The 13,052-nt window shown below is 35.5% G+C and overlaps 2 protein-coding genes across 2 annotated transcripts; both read right to left on the bottom strand.

Moving 5' to 3' along the window:
* Positions 1-952: 952 nt before the first annotated feature.
* On the bottom strand, positions 953-3,669 carry ca15b (carbonic anhydrase XVb; the record flags this gene model as incomplete). Its single annotated transcript, XM_016513254.1, has 8 exons — positions 953-1,192; positions 1,342-1,505; positions 1,675-1,747; positions 2,047-2,115; positions 2,192-2,343; positions 2,485-2,650; positions 2,685-2,716; positions 3,660-3,669. Coding segments are annotated over 8 exons (906 nt in total), but the record flags the coding sequence as incomplete, so codon positions are not given.
* A 1,020-nt stretch (positions 3,670-4,689) lies between these two features.
* On the bottom strand, positions 4,690-8,324 carry ca15c (carbonic anhydrase XV c). The gene is made up of 9 exons (XM_016513331.1): positions 8,241-8,324; positions 8,015-8,087; positions 7,841-7,867; positions 7,512-7,682; positions 6,364-6,515; positions 5,997-6,098; positions 5,786-5,858; positions 5,203-5,369; positions 4,690-5,080 (listed from the first exon to the last, which is right to left on the bottom strand). The coding sequence occupies exons 2-9, from the start codon at positions 8,085-8,087 to the stop codon at positions 4,871-4,873; spliced, it is 975 nt and encodes a 324-aa protein (XP_016368817.1). The 5' UTR covers positions 8,241-8,324; the 3' UTR covers positions 4,690-4,870.
* Between the last annotated feature and the right edge of the window lie 4,728 nt (positions 8,325-13,052).

The raw sequence follows: 13,052 nt of genomic DNA, 5'->3' as shown, positions 1-13,052 counted from the left end.
CTCCATTCATTTAAAAAAAAAAAAAAAAAAAAATTAAGTTGGATATCAGGAATAGAAGTTTGAATGCAAAAGCTCAAAACCATAAATTATTCCTCAGCATAAAGAAACGATATAACTTGAGATGAATGAAACACTTGAACCCAAGTAATATGATACACCTTTATTTATTTTTGTATAATACATGCATAAAAAGTAATGGCTAAAACAAGCATATATGGATTAGTTCAATTAGGCACGAACCAAAAGGCACAAGTGTTTTGACAAAAACAGTCACAAGTCGGTGCAAAGAAAGTAGTAAATAAGTTGAAGAAACCAAACCCCTTGTGCATATACTGTACTAATACTCTTGACATGCGATTCCTGCGGGAGGAAAAAAAAAAGCCTGACTACAGACAAGTGCTACTGAATGACAGTCAAAACAAGCACCAGTTACATCGGCCAAATCATTGAGAGATTACTTTAAAAACCAACTTTGCTCTTAAAATTACTCAAACTAAGAATGCTTAACAAGATTTCAATTCAACTTAAGCTCCTGTCTACACTCGGATGATGACTCAATACCTTTAAGGAACTACAGTACAAATTAAAAAGCTTAGTTTCATCCTGAAGTGCAAAACTGATGATAGTCTTAAACGTAGAGTCCAAATCAAGTGCACAAACATGGGTTTCAAAAACACCCCACCAGACAACAAAATTAGCTTATACACACCAAACAGTGAGCTTAAGTTGTATAAAGGTAATACATTTATTAAAAGTAGTGTTGGACGCTATTAAAACGAATGCATACATGCTGCCTTTAACCATTTCATTCAAGATCTGCATGGGACGTTACCTGATAAGTTTATGGAACAAGTATAATTCTTAAATGATTTTCACGACATGGATTTTTTTTTTTTTTTTTAAGCAAACACTTAACTTGTACCATAACATTATCAGCCCTCCCACTCGAATCCTACCAGTATGCATCCGTTTCCAAGTCAAATGTGTAAGGTTCAGGGATTTGGCAATCAGAAGAGGGATCTAGAACATCAAAGTCAAATGCTGTTTGGGAAACAGGACCAGTAGCTCTGGTACCAGCCACCTGTGAGGTCACAATCCTGCTGTTGACTGGCTGAACACCCCTGAACGTGTCCACCATTAGGGGAGAGTTGGTTGCCTTGTTGATGTGTACACTCGTACTGAACAGGTCAATCTAATAGTGAGAAGCAGGAATAGAACAGTTTAAGACTATTAAACCAAAGATACTGGAACTCCTACTTCAAAACTTTACTGCTATAGGAAGGAAAATGTACTTTAGTAGTTACCAACTCTGCGAAATAAGCTTTTCCCCAAAAGACTTACCAAATCCCAGCTGACTTTGATGGGGTCTTTAAAGATGGTCCACACAACACCTTCATTGCAGTTTGGTGTGGTCAAAGAACCAAGATAACGATGATATTTAGTTCTGTCCACTCCAGGAAGAAGATCATCCATAGAGATATATTGAGTGATGTATGCTTTATCACCTGAGAAGCCGAAAGGGCATTTGAAGTCACTTATTTGTATAGCTCTTTTTACAGAAGCAATTAAGAGGGCAGGAAACACACACACAAAAAAAAGCAGGGTATAATACCCAAAGATTAAGCATTTGAAAAATTTGGCAAGTACGTGCCACTTTTGCTGCCTGTAACTTGCCTGCATTGGCGATTTTTGACAGGGAAGATGTTAAGGTCTTCCAGCTCTCTGGTTTTCCAGTGTCATAAGTGGCCTGTGGGTTCAAAAATATTATACTAAAATAAACAGTTAAACAGAATTTAGAGGTTCTTTATTGGTAGCTATGGTTCCATGAAGAGACTTTAACCATGGAATCTTTCCAAAAGGTTCTTCAAATTATTAAAACGCTCTTCACACTAAGGAAAAACCATTAAAAAAAAAAAAAAAAAAAGTGTTCACTCAAATGTTCTTTGGGGAAACAAACAAACAAAAAAAAGGTCACGATGTCACTGCTGAAAAAACAACAAAAAAACACTTTTGAAACCTTTATTTTTAAGAGTGTAGGAAACATACCTCAATGAAGAAACCAAGAACAGTCAGGATAGTTGAGCCGTTATGCACAACCTCATTCACTATGTGCAGGTGAAACAGATGGGCAGGACAAGTGATGACAAATAAAACACTAGTACAAAAGTTACACTAGACTGTATAATCTCACCTCCATAGGGTATTGCTTGCCATCCACAGTGTGTTCAGATCCAGGCATGAAACTGCCATTACCCCAGTGAAGATGAAACTGCGTACTTGCAAACTGGCCTGCCAGATCACCTCCTTCCACATGCATTTTCTGGTGATCAAGTGTAACTGTAACTGAAGATAAAGCTAAAATGCATTAGAAGCCAGTATTAGAACAGATAACTCCTGCATGCTAAAGACACACGAAACATGGATAGAGTAAGATCTTCTTGTGCAAATGCACAAATGACAATACAAAGAGCTACATCTACTCACTTGTCGTGCCAGTGTTTTTAATCTCAGTTAAGGTTGTGTTGTCATCATAACCAGTGAAGGTGAAAGAGGTCAGATTAGCATTAGCCTGGACGTTGGTGGTTATTATGTCTATTGGAGACTGTTGAGTGCCATTACAGTCTTTTTCTGCAATTATGGGCCAAGTGACATAAATTTGAAGGGAATTTTAAAATATAGAAGAACTTACTACATGAAGGCAAGTGATAACACCAAGCTGAAAAGGGCCCAAATACAGCAAGAATAATGCTAAAGCAACTTAGAACATTTCAATGACATAAGTTTAGGAAAATGATTCATATCACATGGTCATATCTTACCAACACATGTTGGTTCACTGTTTGATGCAGGCAACAGATAAGCTGCAAGGCAGGTTATAAACCAAGCATTCATCTTTGGCTGGGGTTGGGGGCATGCATAGGTGTTACACACTTTGAACCTTACAAATATTCAATCAATTGTAGGTTATAGTACTGCTATCTTACCATTTTCCTTAAACCAAATTCCACTAGTTCACTAAATTGCTCTCTTCTGAATAATAGTCAAAACCTAGCCAAAAAGCAGTTAAACCTGTAAAACCCTATAAAACAATTATCCTGAAAGCTTTTCACTCGAAAGCTTTAAATTGATGCCGAGTTCACACTAAAGACGTCGCATCACTGTTGGTTTCACACTGAACGACTATCTGGGGTAGCATTCAGTTGTTGCTGTGTTCACACTGCACGATGGAACGACGACAGGGGGAAGAAGAATCGCCGACAGCTCTGTCTGGTGCTGGGTTGCCAGGGTTTCGCTACAAAACCCGCCCAATTACTTCTCAAAACTAGCCTGAAAATAGCCCAATTGCTTTCGAGGGGGTCCCCCAGTAAAAATCGCGTTCGGGGGTAAAATACACATTTTTTTGGCAGGGTTCTCCTGGTACAATTCACATTCCAGGGCCTAAATATCGTAAATATGTTATTGGGGTCGCTTCAACCTGCTGACATAAGAAACAACCGGCGGCAATCGCGGATTTGGCAACACTGGGCCACAAACTACATTTCATATAACTCCTCCCCGAACTTCCCGCTGCCCTGTATCTTGGTCTCTCATTGGCTGTAGCTCATCGCCGATGTGTTTTTCAGTCAGAACTCATTTCACACAGCTTGATTGTGAATCGCCGACAGCTCCAGATATTTAGCATGCCAAATATTTCACGGGCGTCGGCGACGCGTCGGCGATTCCCTCAGATCCGTCTTTGATAATTCACACTGCGTGAATGTCACTCGCGTGAACGAGCACCGATTTGCCTCTGATTTCGGGCATTTGTCGGCGATTTCGCAAAACTTGTCGGCGAGTGAAAAATCGGGCTAAAATCGTGCAGTGTGAACTCGGCATAAGGGTGTCTGGTAATTAAGGCCAGTTTGGATTAAGCAGGTGTAGCAGGTCTCCATCTATCTATCAGCAAAAAATGTTTTCAACACTGATAATTCTAAGAAATGTTTCTTGAGCGGCCAATCAGCATATTAGAATGATTTCTGAAGGATCATGTGACACTGAAGACTGAAGTAATGATGCTTGCATAGCAGGACTAATTAAATTAAATTTCAAAATATAATAAATAAATAAATAGTCGCTTAATAGTTACTGTAATAATATTTCACAATATTACAGTTTTAACTGTATTTTTATTTAAATTTTATTCAAAAAGGCTTGATGAGCATAAAAGACTACATTCAAAAACATTAAAAAAAAAATTTATCTTTTGTGTGGTAGTGTGTATGTGTGTGTGTGTGTATACACACACAGCATACATAAAAGTGTATGGTAGATAAAAATGGTACAATATATATGTACATATAATCACAAACATTTTGATTGGTCTTTGGACCCTCATATATGGTACTCAAACAGAAATCAATTGGAGACATTTTGTTATTAAACAGCAAACATTTATTATTTCAAATTGAATAACTAAATTTAAAACAAATCATCATGTTTTACAATTTAAAAACAAATCATCTTAAATACTACTGAATTATCTAACATTGAATATAATGACAGATAACAGAAGCTTCATATAAAACATCAGCAGTCTGTAGGATTTCAACTGTTTTAAACTAGGAGTTTGGGATAAAAAAATATATAAACATATCCTAAGAACTTATATTATCCTCACAGATAGCAAACTTGTGCTTTTAAAAATATAGAAATAGAAATACAATTGGTAGAAAAAGGAACCGCTATGTGTCATAAACTTCTTATTTTTCCATAAAGTGATAAAATCAATATTTACAGAAACCATCAGTCATGATCAAACGCAAATCAAAGCGTACATCATTTACAAGTGCAATAAATTAAATCAGCTCATAGGTGTGCACAAAGCATATTTCTACAGCCAACACAAACTGGACAAGAGAAGTACTGTGATAACAGATAAAGTGGATGTGGCCGCTGATGAAGCTGCTGGAGTTGCTGCTGTTTGTACCACCTGTGACGTCACAACTCTGCCATTCAACGGCTGAACTCCTCTGAAGTTGTTGGTGTTCAGAACTGAAGCGCTTGCATCTTTGAAAAAGACAGTAGTGCTGAAGCGGTTGATCTGTTTGGAGGAATAAAGTAAATAGAGTGACTTTTTAACTCAGAATATGTAGAAGTTTTCACCCAGTAAAAGACGAATATGATTTTTATGAATTACTGTACCGTATAGTTGCATTTACTTACAAAGTTATGACTGACTTTGATGGGCTCTTTAAACACTGTCCAAATCACAGCTTCATTACAGCTGGGTGTAGTTAGGGAGCCTTGATAACGGTAATATTTAGTCCTGTCCACACCTTCAATCAGACTGTTCAGTGTGATTTCATTCATGATGTCTGTGGTTGTATTACCTAAATATACAAAAAAAAGTCTGAAACTACTTGGCTCTCTTTAGTTTTGCGTTTAATTTGTTGTTAAATTATATTGGTGAAGAGAGATTAACCAAATATACCAATGTTAACGGCTTCACTCAAAAATGAAAAACTCACTCGAATCGCGATCTCGATTCCATTTCGATTTATCGTGCAGCCCTATCACCAATGTTCCAGTGTTGTTTTTGTCAATACAATGAAAGTCAGTGTGGACCAGTGTTGTTTTGGACCCCACTGACTTTCACTATATGGACAAATAGTTGAAACATTCTTCAAAATATCTTTGGAATGACATGAGGGTGAATAAATTATGATTTTGGGTGAACTACCCTTTTAAGCAATCATTCAGAGCTGCAGGCTCCAAAAAAAGAAAACTGACAAAATCATTTCTTCACCTGAATTGCGGATGCTTGTCAAATAGGATGTTAGGATATCCCAGCTTTTTGTTTTGTTCGCTTCATTGGTTCCCTGTTGGTTAAATAAAAATAATAATAATAAAATAAATAAAAAGCATAATACATACATACGCATGTGCACATACAACCAAGCCATGAATATACTTTTAGGTTTGCGTTTCTTTCAGGATCTAAGAAATGTCATGCTCACCTCAATGAAGAAACCAAGAACTGCCAATGCTGTGCTGTCTTTGGCAGCTAGAGCAGCTGACACACTCCCGTTGTATTTTGAATGGACATTTACAATGTGCAGCTATGAGACATGAAAGAACACATACAGTGAATGAACACATAAACTCTTAAAAATAAAGATTTTTATTGACATCAATGGTACCACAAAGAACCTTTAACATCCATGGAACCTTCCCTTTGTAGTGGAAAAAAGTTCTTTAGATTTTTGAAATGTTCTTTAGACTAAGAAAAAAAGGATGTTTGTGGAACCAAAAATGATTCTTCTACTGCATCACAATATTTGAAATAAAGCAGTGCATTTGCAGGGAAAATTCAATCATTCATACCTCCATTGGGTATTGTTTGCCATCCACGGTGTGTTCGGAGCCAGGTGAGGAGCTGCCGTTACCCCAGTGGAGATGGAATTGTTTAGTGTTGTAAAGACCTGGAAGATCGCCTCCTTGCACTGTCATTTTCTCATCATCCAGGTTAACCACCACTGTGAAGACAATGGACATACCGTATTGTCCCGAATATAAGACGATATTTTTTTCTTGGAAATACATCTGAAAAAACGCGGTCGTCTTATATTCAGGAAAAAGTGTATATTTTTTTTAATGTGATTGTTGGTACATTTTACCAGTTTTTACCATACTTTCAAAACAAAAATTAAAATAGGAAAAATATGCAATATGAAAATAATTGAAGACAAAATGTGTTTTACTTAGAAAAAACAAGATTTGGTTTTTAAAAAGCCTTTTTCCAAAAGGTACATCTGGAAAAAGGGGGGGTCGTCTTATAATCAGGGTCGTCTTATATTCGGGCCAATACGGTATTACGCCAAATTTAGAAGAAGCTTTTCTCAGTCTCTTTACATAGACTGTGCAGAAATAGCATTTACACTGCAAATACAATGGTGTACTTTAATACTAGGTGCAGAGGTGAGTTAGAGCAGGCTTAATTTAGTCTGGCTTTCATGCAACATTGCATCTTCACATTGAGTTTTAAGCAGGCACAGAGCAGCCTTAACTCGGCTGTTTAAAGAGGCCTTTAGATACAAGGTCCAGGATATAATATACACTGATACTGAGCATCACAGATGATTGATCTGCACTCCATTACTGTACCCCTACTTTTGCCAGTCTAAGTTTCCATTATATATTCAGTGAGTCTCAAAGAGGCATCAAATAACATTTATCCTTCTGTTGTCTAACAGTATATCACCTATACATCTCTTTGCTATAACTCGCACTTTTGTACTTCTCTGTGCAACCTTTTTAAAGTGATACTTCTCATGTTATCTCTTCCTGAGGATTGGTTTTGTTATTCCTCATAGAAGTCACTGAATAAGTGACTGCTAAATGATTTTAGCAACTATATTTTATAAAGACAAACAGATCCTGAGAAACAATTAAGGTTATTCTGCAAAATGTGCATTGAAATAAATGCAAGTAGTATCAGCAAATGAAGGTTCCCAGTGTGCAGTGATCCTTACCGGAGTCGCCAGAGTTTACGATTGAAAGGAAGGTTGAGTTGTCATCAAAACCAGTCAAGTTAAAGGAAGTCAGGTTAGGATTGCCCTGAACACTTGCAGTCACAATATTAATGGGAGATTGCTTGGATCCATTGCAAAATTGTGGAGCAATCTTGGGCCAGGTGGTAAAATCTATTACAAATAGATGAAAAAAAAAGACTTCAGAACAAGTTTTTAATATTTTAACATTTAAAATTTATAATAAATTGTATATCAAGTTTTATGTCAATGTGGAATATTTTAGGGTGCAAAAAAATAATAAATAAAATCAATGAATTAATCACACTTACTGCATGCTGCCTTGTGATAGCACCAATCTGTTTACAGTGAAACGACAATATTAATAAATATAAACCAATGAAACTTCCTATCAAAAGAGCCTTTAGTGCCTTCTTCAACAGAATCATGCAAAATAAAACTACATATTCACTGAGTAAATTACGTTCAACTTCAGTTATACTCACCCACTGAAGCGTCACCAGCACTGTGGACGGTGGGACACAGAAGAGCAGCAAAAATGACCAGCAAGACAATCATCTACATTAAACCAAAAATAAATAAATACAATTAAATAAAAAATCATTAAACCAGAAAACAATACTGCTAACAGAATTTTATTTGATCATACAAGTGTACATAATTAATTTAATTTAACAAGAGAAATGTGATCAATCACAACTCTGGTCTCACCTCTGACTTGATTCACCTGTCTGTCTGTAAGCAGGAATATGATGGGTTATTGGCTTCATTCCCGCCTTTAGTACTCTTCACTGTTCACCTGTAATGGGTGTGTCACTTTCATCAGCTCATCTGCTGACGAAAAACGACATTCCTATAGAACGCTCACATGTCACATTGTTAGGCTTCGTTTATCGAGATTTCTTTCATAGCAGTCGCATTGATTGAATCTTATCGCGTTTTTACCTCTCAGCATCACATCGGTCAGGTTCTCCAAAACTCTCGTGATGGAGGGTGAAGACGAAGTTCACTACACCGCGCTTTCCCTTACCTGCCTTTAAAATGAGTCGAAATAACTTTATTAGCCGCCGACTTTCAAATGTTTCCAAAATAAATTCAATAAATAGCACCAGTTTAAGTTCATTTCTGGGTGCTTTTAAAAGCAAGGATTCGTTAGTAGTGGAACAACCCCAAAAGAACCAAACCATTTAGTGATTTAGTAATTCGATTTAATTAGATATAGGCTAATTCTAAATTTAACTGCCAGTATCGTTATAAAAATGTTATCATTTTTGATGATGTCGTTCCAAACACAATCGTTCTTGCGTAGCATGCAAAGACGGAATAATATAAACAGAAACCATTAGCCTGTATTGTTGCTGTCAATCATCCTCATTCTTCTTTAGAGGTTATTTTAAAGGGCGTTCACAATATCACGCAAGTTCAGATGGCATCAGTTGATTTATAGACTGTCCTACTTGATTTTGTATCATTGTTTGCTTACTTTTTACATTAAAAATGTTCATTTTTTATATTTCTTTATTTTATTGCAGTTGTTTTTGGTCCACCAAAGAAGTCACTATATCCAACCCGATCGCATGAGAAAACGTCATTGTTTTACGAGGTGGCATGCACTTTTTAAGGGAAAAATAAATCAATAAAATAAAAATATATAAGCATGAAGGCCCACCGAAACGTTAGTGGGACGTAAATAGATCGTACAAATTCATACGAATCAGCTAATCCGTACAAAGATAGGTTACCTGAGGAGTAGACGGTAACGATGGTCAACACTATTTTAAGTAGGTAAGGCTAATCAGTGTAGGCTACTTTGGGTAGGCTATACATTAGCATAAACTACATTAAGCTACACTTAGGCTACCACTTGTGGCTTTTGTATGAGCTATGAGATACCCTATATCATAAGGGGAGCGCGGGGCACAAAGGAACGCGGGGTTAGTTGTAACACACATGTTTTGAATATTTCCACACATGCTAGCATAACAAAATTTACAGTATATTAGTTACCATATCAACATTATATAGAAAAAAAATTGCGCCAAAATTCAAAAATCTTTTGAAGATATCGCTGAATATTTATTTTACCATAGTAAAATTACAATTCTGGCTTAAGTAAATTTTCCATCTCAATTTTTATTATTCATTTAAAATGAGACAAATTTATTTTAATCTCCAATCGGTTATTTATCAGTTCAGATCGTTGTTTTAATGCTTTGGTAACTAGCAGAAGACACTAACCAGTTTTAAATTCCAGTTGGGCAGATGGGGTATGTTGTAACACTGCGTTACAATGTGCTATTCTATGACATTAGCGATGTAATTTACACTATTTACTTTAATGAATTTTAACGAGAAACAATGAGAAACGGGTGAATAAAGACTGACAGTCAATGTTTAATGTTTAGAAATTATTATTTCAAGAAATGTAAAGCATTTTTGCTCATTTATGTGGACGGTCCCAAGCATGGTTTCAATGTGTTCATTGTCAAACTCCAAAAACAGATTAGTTTTAATTCTTAAAAAACGCCATTATTTTATTTTATTAACAAAATATTTTATTTTGTCTTGTATATTTTTTTCATTCGATCAGATAACATTTTAAGCTGTTTAATTCTTAAAAAACGCCATTATTTTATTTGAAATAAATAATTATTTTATTTTGTTGACAAAATATTTTAGTTTGTCTTGTATATTTTTTTCATTCGATCAGATAAGATTTTAAGCTGTCATATGGTCAAGTTACAACGTGCCCCTCAGATGTTACACTGTACCCCACCTACGGGGCATGTTGTCACATTTCACTTCCAATTTTTGAGGATAAATAAAGAAAAACGTATACACTGTAATTATGAAACAAAGCGACATATTTGTACTAGACAAGTGTAAAATTACTGTGGATAAAAAAAATTATATTCTGAACACAATGTGGATTTACACAGACTGAGAAAGTCAGAAAGTGTTACTTTGTGCCCCGCTCTCCCCTAGCCTATACAAAAAGAGGTTTCATTTCTCAGGGAAATATCCACATAGTGTCATTATTAGCTGCTGTGTACACAATCATTCAGCAGTAATTACAGTCGCTCATTTTAAGGATAGGCACACAATTCCACAACACAAACGTGCCCCACCTCAGCCAGATTAGATACATGTTAATATCATTTCAAATCTATTCATGTTCATGCTCATGCTGGGATGTTCTTTGAAACTAACCTTCTGGAATGAATCATGACGCCATAAATGACAATCTCAGCCTCACCCATGGCATCCTGCCTCTGCAATTTCTTAATACACCATCTGATTCTAAAGAGCAATGGACACCCATTCAAAAGATGTGTATGCTGATGTGTGTTTTTTTTTATTATTTTTATTTTTTTCAGTCAACATATAAACCACAAGGACATCATTAAATTCTAGTAAACATTTTATCAGTGCCTGGCTCCTTTTAGAAGGCTCTTAAAATTCAAAATACATTATATGCTTAAACCAAATTTGAATGCATTTCTTTAAAATGTCAGGATGAAGAGGAGATAAAAGTTTCTTTCAACAGGTGTAACACATGTGTTCAGCTCTGAGTTACTCTATCTATATCAGTTTGATTTGTTTTAGTCTCTGGCTTATCGACTACAGATTCGTCTGGTGGCTGAAAACTATTTCAAAACTTACATAATACCTTTGTAAGCTGCCTGTAAGCTATCTGCTGCACTGCCTCCGCTTACCTGACTTTTAGGCTACCTGTATTTTATTGTTACATCTCAGGTTTTTCTGGTTAGCATTACCGCATTAGCCCTTCTGGCAGATGCTGTGACTCCCACCATCTGATTCTCTCTCTTTTTTTTTTTTTTCAAATAAATCCCAAATATTTCATAATGTTATACAGATATTTTGAATGTGAAATGGACTTTTTTGTGAATGGGATGCAACTGCTTTCATGGAGGTGTACTGTTTTCTGCAATTAAATCCTTCACTTTGGTCCTCACAGTCGTCCTTTAGAAGATATATTAAAGAAACTTGCTTCCTCAGAGGACTTTTTTTTTTTCAAATATTATATATGGGTAACAGAGTTCCTCATTCCTTGAACTTTAGTTCCAATTTATGCATCTGGTTGTAAATTTTAAGTAAACTTACAGACATTAATTTGTGAATTGAGGTAATTCTACAAGAAAGTGTCCTTGGAAAAACAGGAATGAGAAACCGTGTTCTTTAACAAACTTCTCATTGTCATGAGAGTCATGAAAAAAAAATGTCTTTGAAACTGTCAATAAGTACATTTGATGAGCCAGCAATCTCGTCTCACAAGATGCAGTGCATTTTTGTAGGGCTGTGACTTTTAATGATCTGTTTCAACATTATAAGGGTTCCTTGTCTGAGCAAGATTTGTCATGGGGTCATGTTACATTTATATTTTATTAATTTAAAAAAAACAAGAAGTTTGAAGAATGGATGGATGGATAATTAAATTATACTGATTATATTAACTACATTTACATCAAATTTACATGATCCATTATTCATTTTGAAACATTTGAAATTATTAATCATTGTGTCTCTGCATTCTGTTTATTGCTTGGTTGTAATTTTTTTCTAGCTATTTCAATCACAGCCAAGTGCTTAAAATCAACAGTTTTGTAAGATGAAGTTATGTAAGCTGGCATTAAACTCACAGCTTTGCCTGGAATTTTTTATTTATTTTTTCTCTTTGTCTCCTCTTTCATTCTTTTCATTTCGCGTGTATATGCTCATACAAAAGGAATAAGGTCATGTGGTTTCAGTTTTTGATTTGCACAGTGGAGGGCAGGTTTTAAGTGACCCATAAATACGTTTGTGGGTGTGTGACCTGTCATTAAACTGTTGCTTATTCAACTTGTCTTGCAGCGTCCTCCACTACTGGCACCCTTGGTAAATAAGTGTGAAAAACATGTGTTTGCTGTTCATCCAATTTGTCTTTCATTAAAGAAAATTTGCTGAAAATGTGCTCACCCTCAGGGTATCCAAGATGTAGATGAGTTACCATTTTAGATGAGTTTATTTCTTCATCTGAGCAGATTTAACATTCCATCACTTGCGCACCAATGGATCCTCTGCAGTGAAAGCAAAACACAAAAACATGCCAATTAAAAAATTTGACTATACTTTTATTTAATCCAAACTGTGTACATATTTAATTTTAAAGGGCTTTTGAAAACCTTCTAGAGTTATTCAGCCAAGAATAACAACTAACTAAGTTAGCTAAAAAAAAAAGGCTTTTCTGACTGATATGACACAAACAATGTTAACCATTTGTACATTCTCTAACACGCATATTTTAGATTCACAATTCATTTAAAAGCCTCTGGTGTGTAAAAATAGTAAATATCATGTCCTCCTGTTTTTTTACCCTAATAAAAGTTATAGGAGCATTAATGAAGAAACTTCATTCTAATGCTCATTATATTAGCGTTAGCCGCGCTTATGCTAACCTCTAATAACAGCGATGTTCATTTCAATCCGACATTCAAATTAAAATATTGAATAATATTCATAACA

This window comes from Sinocyclocheilus rhinocerous, unplaced genomic scaffold (genome assembly GCF_001515625.1).
Source record: "Sinocyclocheilus rhinocerous isolate Xijiao unplaced genomic scaffold, SAMN03320098_v1.1 scaffold24, whole genome shotgun sequence".
In the NCBI taxonomy this organism is placed as follows: Eukaryota; Metazoa; Chordata; class Actinopteri; order Cypriniformes; family Cyprinidae; genus Sinocyclocheilus; species Sinocyclocheilus rhinocerous.
This window is presented reverse-complemented; position numbering and strand designations above follow the sequence as displayed.

Coding starts and splice junctions, on each gene's coding strand:
- ca15c (XM_016513331.1), bottom strand. CDS start 8,087: ATGATTGTCTTGCTGGTCATTTTTGCTGCTCTTCTGTGTCCCACCGTC. Junction 6,516..7,511: donor CGTAAACTCTGGCGACTCCG/GTAAGGATCACT, acceptor TTGTCTTCACAG/TGGTGGTTAACCTGGATGAT. Junction 5,081..5,202: donor TCAAAGTCAGTCATAACTTT/GTAAGTAAATGC, acceptor TCCTCCAAACAG/ATCAACCGCTTCAGCACTAC.